Source organism: Argiope bruennichi, chromosome 1 (genome assembly GCF_947563725.1).
Source record: "Argiope bruennichi chromosome 1, qqArgBrue1.1, whole genome shotgun sequence".
NCBI classification, from domain to species: Eukaryota; Metazoa; Arthropoda; class Arachnida; order Araneae; family Araneidae; genus Argiope; species Argiope bruennichi.
In genome coordinates this window covers 101,929,884-101,954,420 of record NC_079151.1, presented here as the reverse complement: position 1 = coordinate 101,954,420, position 24,537 = coordinate 101,929,884, and the positions used below count along the sequence as shown (strand labels likewise).

Below are 24,537 nucleotides of genomic sequence, written 5' to 3'. Positions count from 1 at the left end.
ACCTCTTGTTATGTAATGGATTCAACTTTCGATAGCGATCACAACCCGATAGTTGTTTCCTGGTCGGTTTTAGAAAATGTCTGTCGCAACTTAAAAACAATTAATTGGACGTGTGTCACACAACAAACACACGAATTTTCTAATAATGTCAACCAGTGTTCCATTGAAGGAATTTCGGTGAACGCAACTAAGATAATAACCCAAAATACTTCATTTAAACTGTTGTCGCATGTCTTATCCTCCTTGGTGGAATCTTTCTTGCCATAATTATGAAAAGCTCAACAAGTACTTTCGGGAAAAAGCTATCAGAAACATTTCTGAAACATATTGGATAAAAAGCAAAACATTTGCAAGTAGGTTTCGTTTTCATGTTAAAAAGGCGAAAAGAGAATATTGGGAAACATTTGCGAATTTCTTGTAATCCAAAATGTTTTTTTAAAATTCTAAATAAACATTCGAATCACACAAATCCGAACATTAAACACAATAACATTATAATACAAAATAATCGCTGTATTTGCGATCCAGCACATCAAAGTGAGTTTTTTGCAAAGACCTTTTCTAATCAAAATACAAATATTGAACCTATTCTTTTAGATCTCTCTGGAATAAATTCTTTCCTCAAAGCAAATTTGAAATTTGGGAACAATCCATAAAAGCTAAAAACTCTTACCCTGGAGCTGACAATATACCAGCTATCTGGTTCAAAAATTTCAACAACAATCCACTTGAAACTATTTCAACACCAATTTGATTCGGCCAACATACCCAAACAAAGGAAACACGCACTAATTATTCCGATTCCAAAACTAAACAAAGACAAAACCAAAGTTTCTTTCTATCGGCCCTATCCTCAGTTTTTTGCAAAGTCTTTGAAGGTATCCTCACTCAACGCATTACTTACTACCTAACTTGTAACAACAAGCTGCACAATAGTTTACATGGGTTCAAATCCTTCAGAGATAACCAAACTGCAATTTACGATATTCAGGCAAAAATCACAGACGCTCACGAACAAAAAAAAAAGAAGAAAAAAAAAAACTTCTTTGGTGTGAATCTTGATATCAAAAGTGCTTATGATTCTGTTCATGTATTCGAAAAAGTGTAATCCACGCTCTTCTTACGCGGGACACCCATTAAAATGGAATGGAATGAAACGATTAAATTTCTTGGCATTCATTTTTCTAAAAAGAATCAAAACTCAGTAATCTTCAAAAGTCTTAGAAATCACGCACTTAAAAAGATAAATAGTCGCATCAAAAAACCATGGCCTCAGAATTAAAGATATTATTAATATCACAAATAATAGCATTTTTTACTACGATTGCACAGTAATCAATAGATTTTCCGGGACTCATTTTAAAGCATGCAACACTATTCAAATTATAACCTTGAGAATTTCCTTAGGCCTCCCAAAATGGACCCCGAATGTTGTTCTGAAAATTGCTTCACAGGAAATTCTTTCTGAAACAATCAAGTTACTAGCTTCCCAGTTTTTTAGTAAGCAAATAGCCAATGGTTTACATTCTCCACTTTTAACTCCCATAATAATCGGGAAATTCAATTAACTACCAAAATCAAAAAATTCATTTCGTTTATTCTCAATAATTTAAATGATTCTAACAGCCAAATTATCACATTGCCTGAAAAATTATCGACTAACTGTAATCGCTTTGAAATTTTGCTTACGGATTTTAAATTCAAAATAAAAATCCGCCTATGATTGAAATTAATGAGTATTTTAATGAATGCATTCGGAATTTCTTTCCTGATTAATTTATCATTGCTACTGGTGCATCCAAAACACTCTAGCACACCTCAATTGCTGGTTTTTCTTCTATCCAACAATTCATATTTCGAGTCCATCTTGTCGATTCCATTTTAACTGCAGAAAGTTCAGCCATTACTGAAGCACTAGATGTTTTCGTTGTTCATGGAAAAGATTGTTTGACTCTCACATCGTTGAAAAATATTTCTCTTCAGTCACCAAAAATTATTAAACGTATAGCATCCAAAGTTGAAACTTTAACCAAACTAAACTAAAAAATATCCTTCCTGTAGGTACCTGGTCATTCGAATATAATTTGGAACTAGCTTGCAGATCACTTAGCCAAAGAAGTTACAGAAAATACACCTTGGATTGAATGGATCTCTCCTGAAAATATTATTTCAAACTTCAAGAAAGCGACACATCAGATCACAATCAATAATTATAGAAACAGTAAGTATTTCATCACCTTAGCAGACAGAGAGACCCTAGCACTAATGCACTGTCTTCTTGGTCCAAAAATCGGAGGGAAGATGTTGTCTTGGTCAGACTCATCAGCAAAACAATTATAACACCAGGACATTGAATCGTTTTAACCACCATAATGATCCCCTTTGTCACGAATGTAGTAGCATTAATGATATTGAACACATAATTCTCTCGTGCAAAAAGTATACATATTATAGAGACAAATTGTGGACTTTTCTACAGTTAGATAAACAAGATATCTCCTTCAAAAATATTTTGGGTAAAATAATTGCAAACAAGTCCAATCTGCAAGTTTCTCTTCAAGCGATGAAGCATTTCAATATCTACTTGACCACATTCTGTTGAGACTTCTTCTTCTTCTTCTTCTTTTTTTTTTTTTTTTTTTTTTTTGAGTCTCTCTTCTTTATCACCATTCTGTGTTGCGGGAATGCCCCGTCTTATTGTACCTCTTCTTGCCACTGGAACTCCCGAATATGTACTAAATCACATCAGCAGAATTGCTTTGTAACTGTTAACTGACTGAAATTTCAATTTGTTTTTGTGTGTGTGCGCTCTTTTGTATTTATTGATAAAACATTTTTTGTTCTCAACATCTGGAGACAGGTGATAACAGCCAATGATGTTATAAATCCAAATATCTTACTTCTTTCAAGTTCAAGACGAACATTTAAAGGATATTTCCAAAATATTCCAGAGAATTTCAAAAGCTAACCTTAAGTTAAACCCAAAGAAACTTAAATGCTTCCGAAAGGGAGTTTCTTATCTTGGGCAAATATTTCAGCAAAAGAAGACTGACCCGGGGAAAAAGATACTTAAAAATTAAGTCAGTAGTTGATGGCCCTCGTCCAAAGGTAGTACAGGATCTCCAAGTTTCCGTGGATTATGCATCTATTTTCATCGCCTTATTAGAAATTTTAAATTGGGCAAAAGAATGCTAGAAATTTTTCAATAATGTATAGCTGACTTTGACAACTATGTCTGCTTGACCTATTTCTAGACAGATAAAGATTTCATCTTGAATAAGGCCCATGCAGGCAATGATGAAATATGAACATCATTTTCCCAGATAAATACTTCTTGTAATACAGCCTACTAAATATAAATTTATTTCTTTTTTGTTATTTTTGTATTTTTCATTTGCTCCGTCACTCTGAACGTTATAAGTCTTTCACTGCTTATACTTTTCTTCTCCGATCAGACAAATCTTCAAGATACTTACCTGGTTTGATATGTAGTATTATCTGTTTTTTAATCTCTTTATGTATTAGCTTATGGAATATGTAGTAGTTTCATAACTGTAAATATGAAGATTTGAATTTATGGAAAAATTACCTTCTAGTCCATATTTGGAATTTTTTCTTAAAATCCTTCTTGATTCTTTCCCAACAAACTCCTTTGCAAGACAAGAGTGCATCTCTAGGCTCAACTTGGAAATTCGGATAAGAAGCAGGGCATGTAGGAGCTGTAGAATCAACAAGAAAATATTTATCATCGGAAGAGAAGTAATTGATGCAAATGTTTGGGTTTATTTCTTTCATATATATCAATGTCCCGTTTTGAAACAGTGCAAAGACTATTTTAGAAACTACGAATAATTTTGATGTAATCATTAATATAGATAACACCTGAGTTGGCATTTTCTTCCTGAAACTTCATTCCTCATTTGTATTAAGACGTTTGATCTTTAACGTCTTATTTTCTTGTTTAATTAAAATCAAAACATTATTATTTTTTTTTTGTGTGTGTGTGTGTGTTCGTATTTTGAACCGGGAATGAAATTCAACTCTTGAAATCTAGACTTTACTACCAGGTCATCGCAGCTTCAACAGGTTTTCTTTGGGGGGGGGGGGGGATTACCCATACTCGTTTATTATGCTAATTGTTCATATAATCTTCTATACAAATAGTGAGTGTGAGCATGAGTGTGAGCAAAACGATTCTGTGATAATTAATAGATAATTAATCCTTAATTTAATGAGATATTAATTACATATCATTTATAAAGCTCAAGATTGAATCTTTCGACGAAAGTTAAGATCTAATCCTCCGTAAATAAATTTGGTATAAAAAAAGATTTATTGAGAATGTGAAAGATTAGCGGATCGGCAACAACAAAATTGGAAAACTCTTTTTTAATTCCTTAACTGTTTGTTTGACTGTATAATTTTTATTTGCCTAATTTTTCATTGTTAACTGTATTATTATTATTTTACTTAAACGTCAGATTAAATGTGACGGTAAGATAGAACTTTTTTACTTTTCCTGCTTCGCTTGTGTTCATTCTTTTTCTCTGAGATATTTTCATAAGCTCAATCTGTGTTCTTCAGAATTGATTAAAATAAATATTTTTTTTTAGTTAAAATGATATGGAAACGCAATTTTCTTAAACGAGTTTATTCCTCATTATGAATAAAGTTTTAAGAAGCTAAGTTTACATTTAATATGGCGATCATAAATACCTAAACTCCATGGATCCTTTTCAAAGAAAGCAACTTCAGATCTCGCAACAATCTGAATGTATCTTTAAGAAAACGAAACTTATTTGATTTGGGGATAATATTTGTTGCAGAAAAAATCTTATCACAAATTTCAAACTTTTAATTCAAGAATATGTCAAAATATTCGAAAAGATATTCCACTTTCAATTTTTCCTACAGTTTGTAATTACTTTATATATCTGCCGCTATAATTTTTCCAAAACTGAAAATGTTTTAGAATCAGTTTTTAAACTTTTTCAAATTATAACGGAAATGATTCCAAAAACACGAAAAAATATTTAGAATGTACTTTTAATCTACTTGAATTTTATTAAATATATTATAATGAAATTGCAAATAATCGAGCTTTTCTGTATTACCTTTCGAAGATCCTTGCCACTCGGAATCAGTCAGCTTAAGATCTGTTTTGTTTATGAAGTATATGTACATATAGCAAGCTGGACTGTACTTTAGTGGTGAAACTCTATGATATATTCCAGACGGGATCTGTAAAAATAAATATACAGTTGTCGTTTTTTTTTAAAGTTTCAAATAAAAAATGTAACCCAATTTCAATATCAAAATATAGAATCTTGGAGGTTTTTAATTTCTTTCCTTATGATTCACTATTAAAGCAATAATTCTAGAATTCTAGTTATTTATGCTTTATGAAAATCAATGAGGGAATTGTCAGAAACCTTGAGAATTTTAATTGCTTTCTGGCATGGGATGGTCTGGTTTCAAAAATAATATAGAATGTCTATAAATTACTTACCTGATTAAGATTTGTCGTTAATAATACAGAGAAAGAAACAGGGAGGAAACAAAGACTGTTTTATTTCCTCAGCTATTCAAAAAATTTTATATTAATACACTTGAATAGGGTTACCATTGGTTGTTCGTAGGGTATCAATTGTATTCTCGATTTCTTTTCAGATATTGTTAAGCATTTGGAGAATTACAGTACTGTTTTTTTTTTTTTTTCCTGTCGATTCGAACTCTTAATTCTTCGATGTTACAAACCTCTGCTTGGATCTTTTCATGAACTTAATTCTTCAGGTATCATCAGAAACAGAAGTCGAGGTTTGAGTTATCAGAAAAATATGGGAAAACGGTTATTTTTACCCATCTACAAATCTGGGAATGTTTATTTCATCAAGGAAACCACGCACACCAAATAAGATATGGAGACTATTAAGATGATTCTTCGAGAAACTTCTGTGCCCTGCTCTAGTTAAGCTATAAAAGGCCGGTCGACTGATCTGGAGAGAGAGAGTGTGTGAATCGAGTCGGGTGTTCAGTAGTGACGAATTAGTTGAATAGTCCAGTGAAGTTCACATAATTAATGGATTGAGAATTGAGCCCTGCAACGAGTCTTGGAGACAAATATTGAAGTAGCATTGAGGCGTATGTTGATGAGTAGCTAGTTGTAAAGACGCGAATCGGCAGCTGAACTTTCTCTTCCTGCCCTGTCTTGCCGCTTTGTGTGCTGTTGCGATTGTTTACTATTGATTATTACTTATGTGCTGTTGTTTGTTCCAAGTGCTGCTGCACATTGCTTGTGTACGTCTCTGTGATTTGTCGTCTGTGTCTTTTAACAAACGTCGTTATTTGTTATTGAGGTCTGTTGACTATATCACCATACACCCACAATAGCGAATCTATCACCGAGTGGTGTGAGAATTTGATTCTGTAATAACATAAATTTCTTTAACGTCATTTGTAAAAAATGAGAACAAATAAAATTCTTTGACTTAAAGATTATATCAATATAAATAATTTCCTCATACTTGTAAAATTACATTTCCTTTTCATTTTGTTATTCGTTGGATAATTTATAGGCATCCTGTATTAAAAAAGAATTTTTTTCATAAGTCTTGCTTAGAATACTGAGCTTTGGAGTGATTCACAATCAATAGGATTGACCCAAACAAATTTAATAAAAAATATTTCTGTTTTTTCGACAGATTTTTTGTTCAAAATTTCATTTCCAGATGAGCACAAAGATACTGTACGATATCTTTACAATGTTTTGAATATTGTACAATACGAAAAAAATTCGTAGTAATATTGTAGAGCATCGTGTACTATTTGGATGATATCTTTAATTTTGACGTAAAGATCAAATTACTATTTCATTCATTAATTCTTTCTAGGGCCGTGGGAAGTATGCTTCCCACCAAATGTATCAATCTTTGTATGAAAATATGTAGGTTGGCATAAGTTCTGACAAATTTTTTTAGTAAGTCAGAAACTTAGATGCTTCAGTTCTTTATCTCAGACAAAATGATGTGTCTTGATTTGTTACTTAATTATTAATGAACCAAATTAATTAATTAATCAGATTAAATTTATCTAATATGCTAAATGAACCCCTTTTCTTATTCTAATTTCAAGGCTAAAAATATTTTAACATAATATGACTAAAAAAAAATGGCCCTTTAAAGGGTTAAGTTAATTATATTTTTTAATTATCGTGTTCAAATACATAGGAGAGATTGACTGCCTATCCATTGATAGGCTTGATCTAAAATTTTATCGGTCATTTGGATATGATGGCCCACGCACCATGATTTTTATTTATTTATCTTGTTTCTGTTTGCTCTTATCATTCATATATATTTGAATAGTACAACTCTAATCACCGGAATTGGTTTACCTTAAGCTTTCTTGCTCATATCTCATAAAGGTGTCATCCCTTCCTCCCCCTCCGCTTAAATGTGAGGATCATGAACAAGGCTGTTAGGATCATGAGTGCTAAGAATTTTATTTTCAGTGTTCCGTACATGAGCGTTTTGTGATTCGTAGTGCAGTGATGAAGAGTGAAACTCCATTTTGAATCTCTTTTTTTTTCCTCGAGAGATTAACGTCAATCTTTTGACGGATCTACAATTTTAATAAGATCAAATGCCAAATTTTATTTATATATGTTGCGTTCTTTTTTTGCGTTTTAATAAGATCAAATTGCGGATCTGCAATTTTATTTATATTCCTTGCGTTCTCATGCATGTCATGTTTACATGCATACGAAAAAACATACCGATAGACAATATATCTCTTCGCTCACAATTTGATACGAATCCATACTTTAGGTGCAAAAACTCTATATTAAATTTTATGCATCTAGTTTTTGATCTTTTGCAGCTCTCCTGTTCTTTGTATTTTTATACAACCATACATGACATACTTCCTCTGAATGAATTTCTTTCAGAATTTTATTAATATACAAATTTGGAGTAAAGACCATATACAAAATTTTGTCCATCCAACCAGAAATGTTTTTGAGTTATCGTGTAGACAGATTGACGAAATTCCAACAAAGTATTTTTCGGAATCCGAGAGGTTCAGAACGTGAAGATTTGTCAAGATTTTGAATTCGAATTTTTCAACGATTAATTATATATATATATATTTTTTGTTTACTTAGGATACGAGAAAGTAACATAGACTTTTATGTTAAATTTTTTCATTCATTAACATTTCACTATCCAATTTTCTCAAGACTACAAAACTTTTATTTGATATTATTCTTATTCTAGAAAGTAATAAGCACTTAAAATACATACTTGTATGCTTTGACCTTCTTTTAACTCAATGATTTCACCTGTTCCAAGTTGTACTTCTACAGTCCCTTTCATAACTTCGAGAGTCGTGTTTTCATGGTTCTCACTTACATAGTTTAGCAAATGAAAACCTATTAAAGAAAAAAAAATTATAATATTTTAAACAGTTCTTTATTTCTTGTAAAAATCTGCCGAATGCATACCCAGTCAAATTCTGAAAAAGAAAGATAAAAAAAAAAAAAAATTAAAAATAGAAATTTGAAGTTAACAACAAAATAATTTCCCTTTCATGCTGAAGTGGGTGGGTGGAGCGGGGAAGGGCTGGCCATCTGGTGTGTGTGGTGGATTCTATGCACAGGGGCTCCGCTATTGAGGAGGGCCCCAACATGATCTAAAACTAAAATGATGTTCTAAACCATGGAAATTCCATTTGAAAAATTCGAAAAATAGGATTGTGCAGCATTTAGCTCATAGATCACAAGAACAAATTATTCCTGCATTAGGAAATGGCATTCTTAACAAAATTAAAGACGATATAAAAACCGTCAGGTACACACAATATCCAAATGGATTGTACTCCTGATATTTCCCGTAAGGAACAAACTTCAATCGTTCTTCGGTTGGTAAATTTTGAAGAGAAAAAATTAACTATAAATGAGTTATTTATAGGGTCTAACTGATATGATGGCGAAGGACTAGCAAAAACTTGAAAAAATGAAGTGAGCTTAATTTAAATGTTATGAATTGCAAAGGACAGACATACAACAACGGTAACAACATGAAAGGGAAATGTAAAAGTGTACAACCCAGAATAATTGCTTTAAACGCTCGTGGAATTTATGTGCCTTGCCTAATCACATTCTTTTAATTTATGAATTCGCGATGCCACTTTCATATTACTTAAGTTCAGCATCTACAAAAAGATGGAAAATTCTACAAACACATTTAAATGTTAGTCTTGAATCATTATGCGATACTATTTGGGAAGCCTAAGTAGATTCAGTTAAAGCAATGTATACGCAGAACAAATTTGTAATACCCTAGAAAAATTTATTGACGCAAATAACGATAGTACAGCAGTATCCGAAACTAAAAGTCTATTGGATTCAATCTAAGAAATGCTATTTATTTTATGTTTAATGGTATGGTTTGTAATATTGTCCAAAATTAACGCTGTCAATTAACTCTGTCAAGCAAAAACAATTGTTCTTGGCTTTTAATTAAAAAAATAAATTTAAAGCTGAAATTGATGATTTAACACATTTTTTAGATGGTGCAAAAGTAATTCACATAATTTTAGAATATTTTCTTAAAAAACGAATTCGAAAAAGAAAAAGATTATGTACCAAAATAGCGAGAATTTGAAATTATAGAAAACTTAGTAGAGGAATTTAGATGTTATATTTTAACACTGTAATTGATACTGCTATTATATATATAGAATGTGAATTTAAAAGTATTTAAAATTATTCGTTGATATTAAAACTTTAAAAATCATAAATTAGAAAAATGTCCCAAAAAATTTTGTAAAGTAGTATGTATCAAAGATGTAGAAGAAAACCCAATCCACGAAATTTGTTTGCTATGGGATTTGATTTTGAATGAAAGGGATAGAAATAACGCACAAGTTATATTGCAATGCATACTAAATAATAATTATAATGAGTTATTTCTAAATTTATTAACTGTGTTAAAACTTTTCTTTACATTGCCAGTTACTATAGTCACGGCTGAGCGCTCTTTCAGCAAATTAAAATTAATAAAGAATTGTCTTCGGTTAAGCGGGTTTTTTTTTGTGTGTGCAGAACGCTTAAATGTGCTTGCTATACTAAGCATCGGAAAAAAAAACTATAAAAAATTGTAATTTTTCTGAAGTAATTAATAGCAAAACAAAATATCGCATTAAATAAACATGCAATAGTATTATTATATGTTCGTGTTAGTAATTTTTTTACTGTACAAAAAAAAAAAAAAAAAAAAAAAAAAAAAAAAAAAAAACTTTAGGGTCCAAAATGGTTTCTTGTATCCAGTCCCCTTTATAGAGAAGGCCGGCTCTGGGGAGGGATAATAAAAAACGAAATAACAACTCAAAGGCAAGTCAGTATCTTGTTACAGTAACAATATTACATCTTTCACGATTTTTTAAACTCTTATAGCAGTATTTTAAAAATCAATTTTAATTATTGTTATCTCTACTACTAATAAAAATGAATGTGTGTGTATGTGTATGTTAGTACTCCATAAGCCATGCTGTTTGACTTAAAACTATTGAATTCGGCACATATATACTTTAAAGTTTGGAAATGTACAACCCGGATGAGCGATTTTTTTTTTCAATTTTTTTAAAAAATCAGAATTTTAGTCAATTAAGAATTAATGGAATTAACAAATAGAATTTTGTGTTAATCTGATGGAATTTTTATGTTTATCCTTCGTTTGTATTTATTTTTTTATAGAAATTCTCTACCGTAAAAATTGTTTTAAATATATTTACTACATTATATTTCAATGTTGAAGGGAAACTCAAATCGTTTTTTCCCCCTTTTTGTTAATAATATTTCTTCTTGGCTTCTTTCATTGTTAATAATCAAACAATGAAGTTTTGGCTTATTTTTTTCCATGTTGAGAAGGTTTCCGTATAAGGCATGCTTAATTTTTTTTTTGTTGTACTTAAAATTGAGGTTTAACTTCAGAATCAAGCAATGTGAATTTTTTGAAAGTGTATGAATTTTTAAACAATGTTGTTCTTTCCTGTTATATAGTAATCTAGTCTAATTGCCATAAAAAATAGAAAAATGCAAAATAAATAAATAAAAACAACAACATAAAAGCAATTATATGGTTTAAATTGCTTATTAAGCTATTAATTATGAATTACAGTATTAAACTATTAATATTATTATCCAGCTATTAATTGATATTAATAGCTGGTCATCCGAAACAATCCTCTAAATTAGCTCCCGGATATATAACTGGATAAGGGGAAAGGAAGTTTCGCCTTAAAAGCTATTCATCTCAAAGAAAATGTTTGGTAAAAAGACCTCTATAATGAGCTACCGGATACATTAATAGTTTGAACAAAAACTACACTTTTAAAAAAAGTGCTGATTTTAGAAAAAAAAAAAATTCAATGTTTTGAAATTTTGTGAAATTTTTGGAATTTTTCTTAAGTATATTTTGTATAAAATGAAATAACTAGAAGAAATTTCAGATCAATGTTTACATTATTTTTTAAAACATTCGAATATATGTCTGTACGTATTTTATTATAAATTATAATTTTAAGACAGAAAGAATTTCTCTTCTAAAAATGTTGCACTTCGATTTCGGATAGTGTCATAATAGTTGATTTTCAAAAAGAGTGAAGAAAATTAAATTTGAAAAAGAAAAAAAAAGTTTTACCTTGTGTCGATCAATTCTTAAAAATTAGGACTTGCGAGCGCAATGGTCTTCAGAAAATGAATTTAGGCTTGATAATTGAAAAAAATATATATAATTTTCATTACCTTTTTTTAAATCGATCGTTATGATACCATTTGAAATCGTAGAATAATCTTTTTTAAAATGGGATTATTTTTTTAATCCTCGAATTTTGATAAAAAAGTGCTTATAAATTTTTTCAACAACTCTATTTTTTAAAAATCAGCTTTTTTTTTTCAAAAAACAATGTAGATATTGATCTGAATTTCTTATTAATTATTTTCTTCTGTATAACACGTACATAAGTGGAAGTAGAGAAATATCTCTCAAATTTAAAGAAATGAAAAGTATTTTTCAAACTAACATTTTAAAAAATTTACTATCCAATAAAACTAATTTACCATTTTTATAACTGATAATATAAATCTTTTTAATACGTGCAAATTTTGAGTAAGTACCTTTTTTAAAAATTTAAATGCAAAAAATTGGTGTAAAAGTTTCCATCTTCTCCCCCCCCCCCGTTATTTAAAATATCCGGTTGCAAATTTAGAGATCCATTTTGATAGCCAGCTCAAAAATTTCAACTAATAAAATCGCTGTTATGTAATTTTTCCACTGAAAAGTACTATTCGGCTGGACTTTGAATGTATAAAGATATGGTTGAAAATTAGGAAAATGAAAAGCACAATGAAGAGAATGGTGAATGATTTCTAAAGCATTATGAATTATATATGTTAACTAAAATCGGAAGGTTAAAAATGATATGCTGAGAAAACATTAAAATCAAACTTTAAAAAAACAACAACTTTCGATTTAATTTTTTGGCACTCATTGATTTAGACGAACCAACGGGTCGCTATAGATGTCTAGTATCAAATGAACTGAATTTGATAACTTACCGTTATCTAAACGAGTTGGTAAGTATTTCAGTAAAATTTTATTCAATCTGCGATTTGAGAATTAATCTGTATTATTGAATAAAATATTACACTTTTTGAGTAGCTTTTAAATTAATTAGTCTCAAAATATTCCCTCCTTAATGACAACCTTCTAGTACAAAAAAGATATTTTAATTTTTTTTAAACTAATCGTGTCCTTACATTATAAATAAAGATATCTTACTACTTACCACACCCATTATAAACTACTATACATGCCTATTTTTGAAGCGCCATGCATTTAATCCAACAAATTACTTATTGAAAAAAGTTATATTTCGCCCCTATATTTCCAATGAAAGGATGTTTAGAATAATAACTGAAATTTCTTTTATCAGTTTAACTTCTCATCTGAACTGTCTTTCTTTCCTTTAACATATCAAATTGTTGCGAATTTATATTATTATTTCCTGCAATGTTAGTCCTATTGTTAAAAAAGTAGATTTACAGATATTCTTAATGTACAGTTCGTCAACGGATTCTGAGACGACCACATTTCGACGACTCCTCTCATTAAGGGGTGAGACGCGGAACGATGAGTGCATTTCCGATATTCCCTTTGACCTTGGATTTCCCGTTTTAGATATTAGTAAATGTAAACATCTCCTTTCATCTTTCCTTTCACCCCTATTTTGACGAATTAAACCCATTCTAACGCATGCGCAAAAACAAGGAGGGTTTTACAATCCGTTGTTGAACAGTATACTGAATAATCCTGGCGATCATTTGTCGACTTGCTAACGAAATTGGCGAATTTTTCGATAAATATGAAGATTCTGTAAAATAAGAAAACTATGCGATATCTCTATAAGGAGCTGAGATCTGAACATCCTTCTAGAAAATTCTGTCCCTTTTTGAAAGAATCTGTTAGCGAAGGCACTTATACGAGCGTCAGATCCCTTTTTGGTATACTAATCGCAAAGTGTGCTCTCAAGCTGCATTTCGAGTGCAGTTTTCTGTACTCTAGTGTCGTGAAATGCCGTTCTTTGTCTTCGCCTCGAATGTATTTTTTGCTACCTATATTTTGTGTTTTTTCATGTAGAATAAGGGGTCGGTTTCTATTATCCGGCATCTTGGATTTCAGTCATAGTACTCTCACCGGACGGTTTCTATTACAATTTATAGAAAAGGTGAGTCGGCAGCTCTCCGTGCATTGTATTAAAAAATAGGACCATGCCGAGATTTTCCTTATCTTTAAGAAAAACTATAAAGAGCTTTTCAACACATCCGTCATAACAAACGTGTTAATAAATAGTATTGTAATCAGTTAAAAAGAAGATGAAAGAAGGGAAGTGATTAGTTAAAAAAATAAAAATATATCCTTAAAAAGTGGAAATAATGCCAATAATTGTTTTTTACGATTTAATAAAACTTTATCGAAAACTTACCGGGAAAATCTGTGACGAATACGACATCTACGTCTTCTGATTGGTTAAAAATTCTTTCCTCCATATCCACTAGATTTTGTCTCCAATCTGTGAGTTCTGTTTGCAGTGGCAGTACCCATGTAACTTCCTCAAAAGGAGACCAATCTGCTGTCAGAATGTCTACTGATGGATCATACATCCTACATATACAAATATTTAATATTAAAAACAGATATGAAGTATAATAAAAGCCTTAGTACTGGAAACGTAGTTAACTGAAAATAACGAACTAGTTAACTAAAATCTTTTGTGATTATCCTATAGTTGGATCTTATGAATGTGATAGTGGAATAAAAAGCAAATGAATATTTCTATTCTAAGGAACATGGTAGTCGAAAATTGACGAGACATCTCTAATTAAAAATATGACATGAGCATACACATTTGGGGCAAGTACACCTCAAAGGTTTTCCATAGGATTCAGGTATCGGCTTATGGATGGCCAGTCTATAACAATCACTTGATACTGCGTAAACCAGTCTGCTGTTGAGTGGCGTGTGTGACTCGATGCATTGTCCTGTTGGAATTTCTAGTTTTTTTTCTCTTAAGATATTTCCAACTGGAAGTAAATTGCTTCTAATTTGATTATTGCTTCGTTTTTTATTTGTTATTTCAAAAAATTGTCTGTCCATATGCTTTTGAGACGCACTGCAATGTCAATTACCTCTGCGTGAATCTTCGGTTGAGACTGAGCCACACATCAATGTATAATTCGATGTTCTTTAGATTGTGCATTTCGGCCACTCTCTCCTGAATGCAGTGCGCAAACTGTTTAACCATATCTGCATGATGGGTCCAACGATGACTGCGAGTCCAGGCCTAGAGAGGAAGAAAAATCTTGAAAACTTTGGTTACGCAGTACACCGCCAAAATGTTCAAATTTATTATACAAAACGAATAGAAAAATTGATATTGAAAACTTAATTCATCAGTTAATACATGAGCCTTGATTAGGATTAAAAACAGTAGTTGCATGTGAAGCCCAATCAGAATAAGAATTAGCAAGCTGTCATGGAGAATTTAAAAGATTACCATCTATTATAATTACTAATTTAATAATATCGTTTTTAGACCACTATAAATAAATACATAGCAGTAAATAAACAAAAAAATATAGATTACAATATACAAGTAAATAATTAGGATACTCTATTATATAAAACGAGGACTTATAAAAATGAGTTTTTTAATCTGTAAAATAAAACATACTATCTATGAGTTTTCAACTTGATTAAGAAAATTTTTCAAAAATTAATTGAAATGTAATTATTTAATAAAATATAATCACCATTTATTGTTAATTTTATTTTTATGAATTTTTGTAAAATATTGATTCACAAATATTTACTATAATATTTTTTTATATATTAATGTGATAATGCAATAAAATAATGGATATATTATTAACTATTTTGTGATATAATTTTAAAAAATATTCTACTTGTACAGAATAAGTAATGATTACATATATTATTTAAAATCAGAATGCTGAGATGTTATATTTACTTTTTTTGGCAATAATTTTTATACCAATTTTGATACTCTTTTTCAAATAAATCATGTGAGTTTAATTCAAGGTAAGTCCAATTAAAATATTTTAAAGTTACTTTAATCCATATTATAAATAGGTTTTGATCACTTTTAAGACTTGGTTGTCGGGATGATTTGAAAATAAATGCTCTTGTCTGAAAAATTTGCCTTTCTTGAATATTCATTCACATATATTTAATCTGCAAACGACTGAACAAAAAATTATCTTTTTCATTATTTTATCGAAGCGGTTCATCAATATACAGTGGCTCAAAAAATTGAAAGTACATCTTACTTTTACTTGATAAATCCGACTTTCAATATAAATAACACATTACCGGGAAGTGAAAACATGTTTTTATTTTTACACATAACAAATGGTTTAATTTAGAGTAAAAATAAAGAAAAATCAGCGAAAAACTTCTAAATTGAAAAGTTTCAGAAGCATTTTAAATAAACATGCACAGAATTTTGCCTCAAAAAATTGAGAATACACCAATAAAATTCTTGTAATATCTAGCACAGAAAGAACGTGTCACTATTTAGTTGCATGTCTTTTGGCTTTTATAATGGCCTCTAAACGTCGTGGTACCGATTCAACCAATTTTTGGTGGTATCTGAAAATATTTTACCCCATTCTTCTTGCACCGCTTGTTTTAAATGAGTTTAGTTTCTAATTTTGTGTCTTTAGACCATTGCTTCGAGTATGGCCCACAGATATTCAATGGTATTGATGTTGGGGTAATGTGGTGGTGTGTGTAACTGCTATTTACAATGAAAAAGACACCATATTTTGACGTTACATGCATTCTGTTTGGGGTCGTTGTCCAACTGGAAAATGAAATTTCCATCTACACTCAGATTTTTAGCACTTTCCTTTAAATTGCGGCGAATTATATCCAAGTAAAGCATATCGTTTATAATGCCATCTATAAAAATTGAATTTCCTACCCCGGATGAAGCCATGCAACCTCAAATCATGGCGGAGTCACCATCACGTTTAACTGTAAGAGGTAAATTTTTTAGATCCGAAGAAGTATTAGGCTTTCTCCATACAGTACGATGGCTGTCACTGCCAAAAATTTTGAGTTTTCTTTCATTACTAAATATAGCTTTCTTCCAAAGGTTATTGGTCTTCAATAGATAAGTTTTTGCAAACTTCATATGCTTTTTCTGAATTTGCAAGCTGATGAAAGGTATCTCACTAAAAATGCTACTTTTATATCCAGCTTGTCTAATGGCATTTCGCGCAGTTTCAGCACTTACACTTCTGCCTGTGATTTGAAAAGTTTCTGCATCAAGTTGGATGAACCATATGGTCGCAGCAATCTAAAGGAAAGTGTAAAAATTTGGGTTTAGATGGAAATTCCATTTTCCAGCAGGATAACGACCCCAAACAGAATGCATGTAATGTCAAAATATGGAACATTTTTCATTGTAAACAGCAGTTACACACACCACCACAGTACTCCGAAATCAATGCATTGAATTTTTTTGGGCCATACTCGAAGAAGTGGTTCAAAAACACAAAATTAGAAACAAAACCCATTTAAAACAAGTGGTGCAAGAAGAATGGGGTAAAATATCATCAGATACCATTAAAAATTGGTTGAATCGGTACCATGACGTTTAGAGGCCATTATAAGAGCCAAAAGACATGCAACTTTGTTTTTATGCGTGATATTGCAAAAATTTCATTGGTGTATTCTCAATTTCTTGAGGCAAAATTCTGCGTATGTATATTTAAAATACTTCTGAAACTTTTCAATTTAGAAGTTTTTCGCTGATTTTTCTTTATTTTTACTCTAAATTAAACCATTTGTTATGTGTAAAAATAAAAACATGTTTGTACTTTCCGGTTATGTGTTATTTATATTGAAAGTCGGATTTATCAAGTAAAAGTAAGGTGTACTCTATATTTTTTGAGCCACTGTATATATCGAATTTCAGAATTTTCTTAGAAATATCGGGAGAAAAATTACTTTGGATGACAGAAAAAAACTTATTTGTTAACAGTGGAATCGTTTGGGTCTAAGAAACTACATCATCTATTTATTTATAACTCGAAAAGAAGTTTCTATTCCTTATATGGCAATGTTTAAGTTCCCAATTCAGCTCACGAGCATAAAAATAAATTGTTTGGAATTCTGTATTATTCGTTAACAAATATTCGTATTTCAGTTTCGTGTTTTTTTCATTTTTTGTAAATAAATTGCTATTACTAAGATTTATATTAAATTAAAAGAAAATGTTTTCGTGTATTCTGAAGATTTATTTATGTCCACAGATAGGAACTCTTTATCCGGAACATTTTTTTATGTCTTTAATATGATTAAAATAATAAGATGAGATTGAAATTAATTTTTTTAATACTTACCTCAGGATCTAGATGAGAATGCTGTCCAGTATTTTTGTCTATTACTGTGATAGTTGTGTGCACGTATCTCCAATTGTGGACCATCATGTCCCAAGAATATCCATACAATCCTTGAGTCCACGTATTATATCCTTTCGTGAAGGAATGGGAATACGGCAGAAAGCCTTGTAAACAGAAATAAACACAAAACAATAAGGCAGTCACCTTATGACGGAATCTTACATTGGTCAAAGAGGGAGTTTTAGTTGATGCAGCACACTCTTTTTCAGGGGAGCCGCTCTGTTAAAGAAAAATACGAAAAAGAGGCATTGATTTATAAAATTATATATTAATTATTTTTAAAAATTTAGTCAAGAGAAGAAAAAAACTATTTCATTGTCCAGATATTAATAATGACAGTAAATTAGTGTTTTAATTAAAAAAATATCAGTATGGTATTTAAGAAAATAATTCACTGTCATATGTTTAGGAGAGACACTTTGGTTGTTTTCGGAAATAGTGAACTCGTTTGTTTAAAATTATTAGCGGTAGTAGTCTCTTCAAAACTTTATCGCATACTCTCTAATAATTTTTTCATGACAGAGAATGTCTTACCCGGCATTGGCGTAGAATAGTTACAAAAAATTAACTTTTGGCGAGAATTTAGTATTTTTACTGAATCTATCGTGCCGTCCTTGGCGAGTTATTTGGCGATTAATTCTTGACATGTGTTAATAGTACCTAAATATAGAATTTGTGTTTTTGACACGTTTTTTTCAATCGAATGAAACCAAAATATGACCCAAAACTGCACTTGTAATCAGAAATTTTCATACCAAGCTTGATGTTACATGTTTCTGAAAGTTCAGACCGATGGCCAGTCAACCCGTACTGGGATTTGGGTCAAAATTTGACAGATGTCTACACTATAAATCTGTGTACCGAATTTTATTTATCTATCTGTATTCGTTTCGTAATTATCGTATATTTACTTATAATCGAACAACTAGACAAGTGGACTTCCTATGAACAGATTTTACTCAAAATGTGGTAGAAATCTGCTAATTCGGTATAAAGACTGTATACCAAATTTCAACCATCCATCTAGCTCAAAGCGTTTTTGAGTAATCTTTGTCACAGACAGATAGACAGACAGACGGGTTTTCCGAACTCAGGGATGTCTAAAACATGGAAATTCGTCAAAATCTCGAAATTCGAATTTTTTGTCGATTACTATGCTTTTTTATACTACGTATACTAGAAAGGGAAAATTAGCAATCTATATCTATATCTATATCTATATCTATATCTATATCTATATCTATATCTATATCTATATCTATCTATCTATCTATATATATATATATATATATATATATATATGTGTGTGTGTGTGTGTGTGTGTGTGTGTGTGTGTGTGCATTAGACTGGGCTGAAGTAATAGATTCAAATTTATTAAAAAATATTCTTTATTGATGTAGATTTATTTAAAAAATAATAATACAAACACAATAGTGGCAAAATTACGGGAATCTTTTGGGAAGAGCACAGTTTTCAGATTTAATAGATAACAACTGCAATTCTATTAAGAGAAATATCGTGAAGTTATGATTATTTTCAAGATAATCAATAAAAAATTTAACAAAATAATTTTGGCAACGGATATTTCTATTAGAAAAGCTGTTATAAAGAAGACAAAAGACTTATAGGAATAATGACATTGATGCAGAAATTTACCCTTATAGCAGTTAATAATTGTCGATAACATTTAGCATCAATTACAGTCTTGTAACGCGCTCCTGTTGAGTTCATTAATGCTTTTTGTTCCTCAGCTGTTATAATGCGACATCATGATAAAATTATTTCTATAAATAATTTAAATTTACTGCTGGATTGCTTCTGTATAACAACTTTCTTAAAATGGCTCCATAGACTTCTGATTAGGTTAAGGTCTGGGTTATTTTTGGGCCATTCTAGTATTGAAATATGATTGTATTGAAACCAATTTTTACATACAGTAGTGACATAACATGGAACTGAATTCTGTAGAAATATATATCTTCTATTTCCTAGGAAAAGACTGCATGCGAAGACAGCAGTGTAGGAATGGGTATGAAAACCATCCATGTTAATTAAGAATTTAGTAAAATTCATAGAACCTGTTTTTCCGGTACCACTTCCTGTTCCGTGTAAATGCAGTCCTCACTTCTTCCGGGTGCAGCATCATACAAAGTCAGTTCGCGCAGCTTGGGTAATTTAACCAAGACTTTCTTAGGCCAGTCAGAAGCGCAAAATATCGGCATGATCGCTATCATTACGTAAGGAAACATTCCTAAAATGAAATAAAAGAAATGACAAAATTACTAAACATATAGTACATATTTAATGAGTTTGTCAATTTTCAATTTAAATACTTAATAATTTTTTAATTTTTTAAAAAATGAAAATCACATATGACAATTTCACTGTTGGATTAAAAAATTAATTTCCCTACTGATTTGTTAATGTTAATCTAATGTGAGATATTATTCATTAAATTATTGTAATTAGAAGTTTTAGATCTTGGTGAAGGTTCAATATAACTATGTCCTAATTGTTTTTTATTTTTATAAAATTTAAGAATTTCATGTACGTTATGTTTGTTGTTTTTATCTAATTTTATATTTCATAATCAAAGAAAAATATAAGACGATATTATACGTTTATAGCATCAAAGCTAAAAAGAAATCTGATCTTTTTGGTGATTGAATTGAAAATTCAGAACAATACGCAAAGTTTAATAAATGTGCTAAAATGATTCCATGATGATTTGTGCCAAAATCTAATTTATGTAATAAAAAATATCACTGTGATGTTTCCATAGATAATATACTTTACCTAATATACTTTATTTGTTAAAATGATTCCGTGTATATTAAAGACAAAACCTAGTCCATGTAATTAAAAAAATATTATTGTGTTGCTTCTGCAGAATGTTGTCTAATATACATTATTTGTTAAATTTGTTAAAATTATTCCATGCAGACTAAAACCAAAATGTGGTCCATTTAATAGGAAACATTACTATGTTGCTTCCACAGAAAGTTACCTAATATACATTATTTGTTAAATCTGTTAAAATGATTCCATTCAGACCAAAGCCAAAATCTAGTCCATTTAATAAAAAACATCACTGTGTCGCTTCCACAGAATGTTACCTAATATACATTATTTGTTAAATCTATTGAAATGTTTCCATGTAGAATAAAGCAGAAATTTAATCCATGTAATAAAAATGCTTTATTAAAATTAAAATGATAAGTAAACTAAATGGATTAAAATGAAAGTTATAAAATGTTATTTATGGAATAATAAGGAATTCTATAGGATTTTTTTTATTTTATTTCTGCTGAACTATGAAGAAAAAATTAAATTTTATCCACCATTTCTTAATTTTTTTAGAACATTGTCACATAAATATCTTATTGAATTAAAATGAATTCAGGAAAAGAAAAAGAACGTACCAATGGCGAACATTCTGGAGTTCATAAGGTTGAACATACCGCAAAATAGGAAAGCATAAGGTCGGCTGAATTCCATTAGCATGAAAAACCCCACCGTCAAATCTAACAGGAAACCTCCCAAGTGTACCACGAAGTACGTTATCTGGTCATCTGTCAGAAATATCCTGCGTGGATAAGCATATATTGTCATTTTTTTTTCCTTTTATTCATTACGTATAAAAAATAATTACCAAAATTGTATATAGTTTCAGAGTTAGACATTTAGTTAAGATTCCATATTCAACTAGCTGTCTTTGGCAACCAGATTATTGGTCCAGAAAATTGAATTTTCATGCTATTAAATTTTTAATATGAAATATATTGTTCTAAAAAAATTCATCTTATTATTTGAAAAGACTACAAACCTTAATATAAATGAATCGATCAATTAAAAAATGCATATACTATGAAATATAAATGGAAGTGAAAATCTTATCTTGAAATTAACTCCCCCCCCTAAAAAGATGGAAGTCTAGTAGCTTGAGATAATGGCATTATTTAAAGCGACTAAATTAATTTTTTTTATTTAAAAATTGTTTTACTTCAGTTTGTAAAGATGGAATCTTATAATTGACTGTTACAATCATTTCCCGATCTGCTAGAGTTTTCAAGCTTTTGTACACTTGTGTATTTTCGATGATAACATGCTATTAAAATATTTTTTGGATTTAACTATTTGTTAATTGATTGATTTTATTAAATTTTGAATCTGTCATAATATTTTACTGGTGACGCCATAGTGGCTTCTTGCTAGTGAATTCATGAAAAAAATTATATAAAAATTCAAAAATTCTTATAATTGTGTATTTAAGATTCAAAATTGAAAGGCAAAAAAAAAAAAGTAATTCAAATAATTTTTTTCCACTTTTTAGATCACGAATAGAAGAGTATTTTTCAAATCTTAATTATATTTACTTAAAATTCGTCTAAAAGAAACAAATATTTCTGCCTATTATTTTCGATTTTATGAAATTTCTGCATAATTTAATGGTGATTATTTCGATTTATAAAAACGATTAGATATTTGTAACCTTCTGTACAACAGTGTCGATTTTATAAACACTTCTTTTGCAAGGAAGAAAAAATCAAAAGTTTTATCATTTTATAGAAACATTTAAATCAAATTTTTATTTTTGGTCATATGATAGTTGATATAAATATTTTTGCTGTATTTTCAACACGCACGCAGAAAGGAACTAAGTAGAATTTGAAGTACTATTTTATTGGTTTATACTTCTTGGGAAATACGGCTTTGATAGTAAGCTTTCAGACAAGCACAGAACAGCTGTTTCACAGCATCACAGTGCAGCTGTTTCACAGTAAATAAACCACCTCAGAATGCGTTGCCTAAAATTTCATTAAATAGTTCCTTACATTATAGCAATAAGCAAGCCTATTCGTGACGACAAATGTTTTTATTCCTTTTTCGAAACAACTATTACTCTTTCGTATTATATGCTGGTAGCCTTTGGCGACAAGTTGGTTAGCCAATTGTCTTTAATTTCAATTAAATCACTTAGATGTAACTTCATATTCATCATACCGTGAAACTCCCTGATAATAAAGTTGTGTTATTTCGATTGTTTTATAATGCACCGCTCATTGTATGCATGAAACTTTCTAAAGGAGACAGTTTCATGACATCATGGCGCTATTAAAAAAGCAAATATATAGTTCATAATTATTATAAATTTCACGGTATTATATCATACCTGTTTCATCCGCCTCGTAAATTACACAAATATTAAACAAAATCCTTTTTCTTTAACTTGTAACAATGGAAGAAAATCAAGCATTAAAATAGTTAATGAAAACGCTTCAGGGCAACAATGTAATCCATTGTTGGAAAAATACGCAAGGCTATTTAATTGAAATTATTTTTTTTTTAAATTTTGAAGTTATGTTAAATTTCTTTTCGTGTGATAATATTTTAGGAAGTAATCACAAGGAACCCCTAAAATGTAGCTTAATTAATAAGAATTCCAATTGAAATTTCTCCGAAGTGCACATTCTCCCCCTTTGAGTTATATATGTGCCGAATTTGGTAGATGTAGGTCAAACGGTTTGTCTTGTAGAATACGCACGCACGATCGCACACACACACACACATACCAGTCTTAAAGTTAATCTACTTTATGTTGAATAGATTAATATGACACTTTTGGTTTATTATTTGATAACTGAATTTCCGAATGACAGTGAGATTAATTCAGCCTAACGAAGTTTACTAAGTTATTTGGACTGAGAGTTGATTATTTATCATGTGATGTTTTTCTCTTCGACAAAGAATAAGGATTTTCATTAATTTTCTGATGTCAATTTTTTTTATCCGGCAGTTCAAATAAAGCAATGGTGATCTTAATCTTGATACAATAATAATACCTATTACTTTTTTTGCAGAACATCTGTATCATAGCTCCATTATATTTTGCTTGATACAATTTGTTATGATTACAGAAATTTCACTTTATAATAAGTGTCTATTATTTTTTATTATTCTCATTTTAATTTAAAACATACAGATTAAACAAAAATTCTATATTTATTACATAGTTTTCTGACAAATTTTCATAAAACCTTTTTGATCGCTTTGCTTTTTATCTGACAATTAAAAAAAAGGCAACGAAAAAATATTAGGAGACTCAAAAACATATTATGATGCAGATGATAAAAGTACTTTTATCTTAAAAAATTAAATTTGTGTAAAAATGATTATGCTCGAAAAAAATATTTTTTAACTGAATAAGCCATTTGTTGATCAAGAAATAACTAATAAATTAATTTTAATTATCAAAGCCTACAGAACAAAACTGAAGCATTAAAATCAACAGATGTCATTTATTATTTTCATGGAAAAGAACAAGTTAAGAGATTCGATTTAAACATTCTTTAAAGAAATTCCGTGTTGATAATCCTTAAAATGTCATAGAATCACTTTCCCACCACTTTCACCTGTGGCACCTCCTGACTTGGGCTATCTGCACTCTGCCCATCATCTTCCGAGAAGGAAATTTTACGGCTGTTTTA

At 30.0% G+C, this 24,537-nt stretch overlaps 1 protein-coding gene across 2 annotated transcripts in view; it reads right to left on the bottom strand.

The window, feature by feature from the left end:
- Positions 1-24,537, bottom strand: part of LOC129967621 (vitamin K-dependent gamma-carboxylase-like) — a 45,137-nt gene that overhangs the window by 1,080 nt on the left and 19,520 nt on the right. For both annotated transcript variants that reach the window (XM_056081898.1, XM_056081899.1), the window contains exons 7-14: positions 21,472-21,635; positions 20,128-20,300; positions 17,990-18,268; positions 14,747-14,901; positions 14,044-14,222; positions 8,301-8,428; positions 5,115-5,241; positions 3,590-3,719 (exon numbers count right to left, since the gene is read on the bottom strand). In XM_056081898.1, the coding sequence (XP_055937873.1) occupies positions 3,590-3,719; positions 5,115-5,241; positions 8,301-8,428; positions 14,044-14,222; positions 14,747-14,901; positions 17,990-18,268; positions 20,128-20,300; positions 21,472-21,635 (1,335 nt within the window). The remainder of the gene's footprint in view (positions 1-3,589; positions 3,720-5,114; positions 5,242-8,300; positions 8,429-14,043; positions 14,223-14,746; positions 14,902-17,989; positions 18,269-20,127; positions 20,301-21,471; positions 21,636-24,537) is intronic.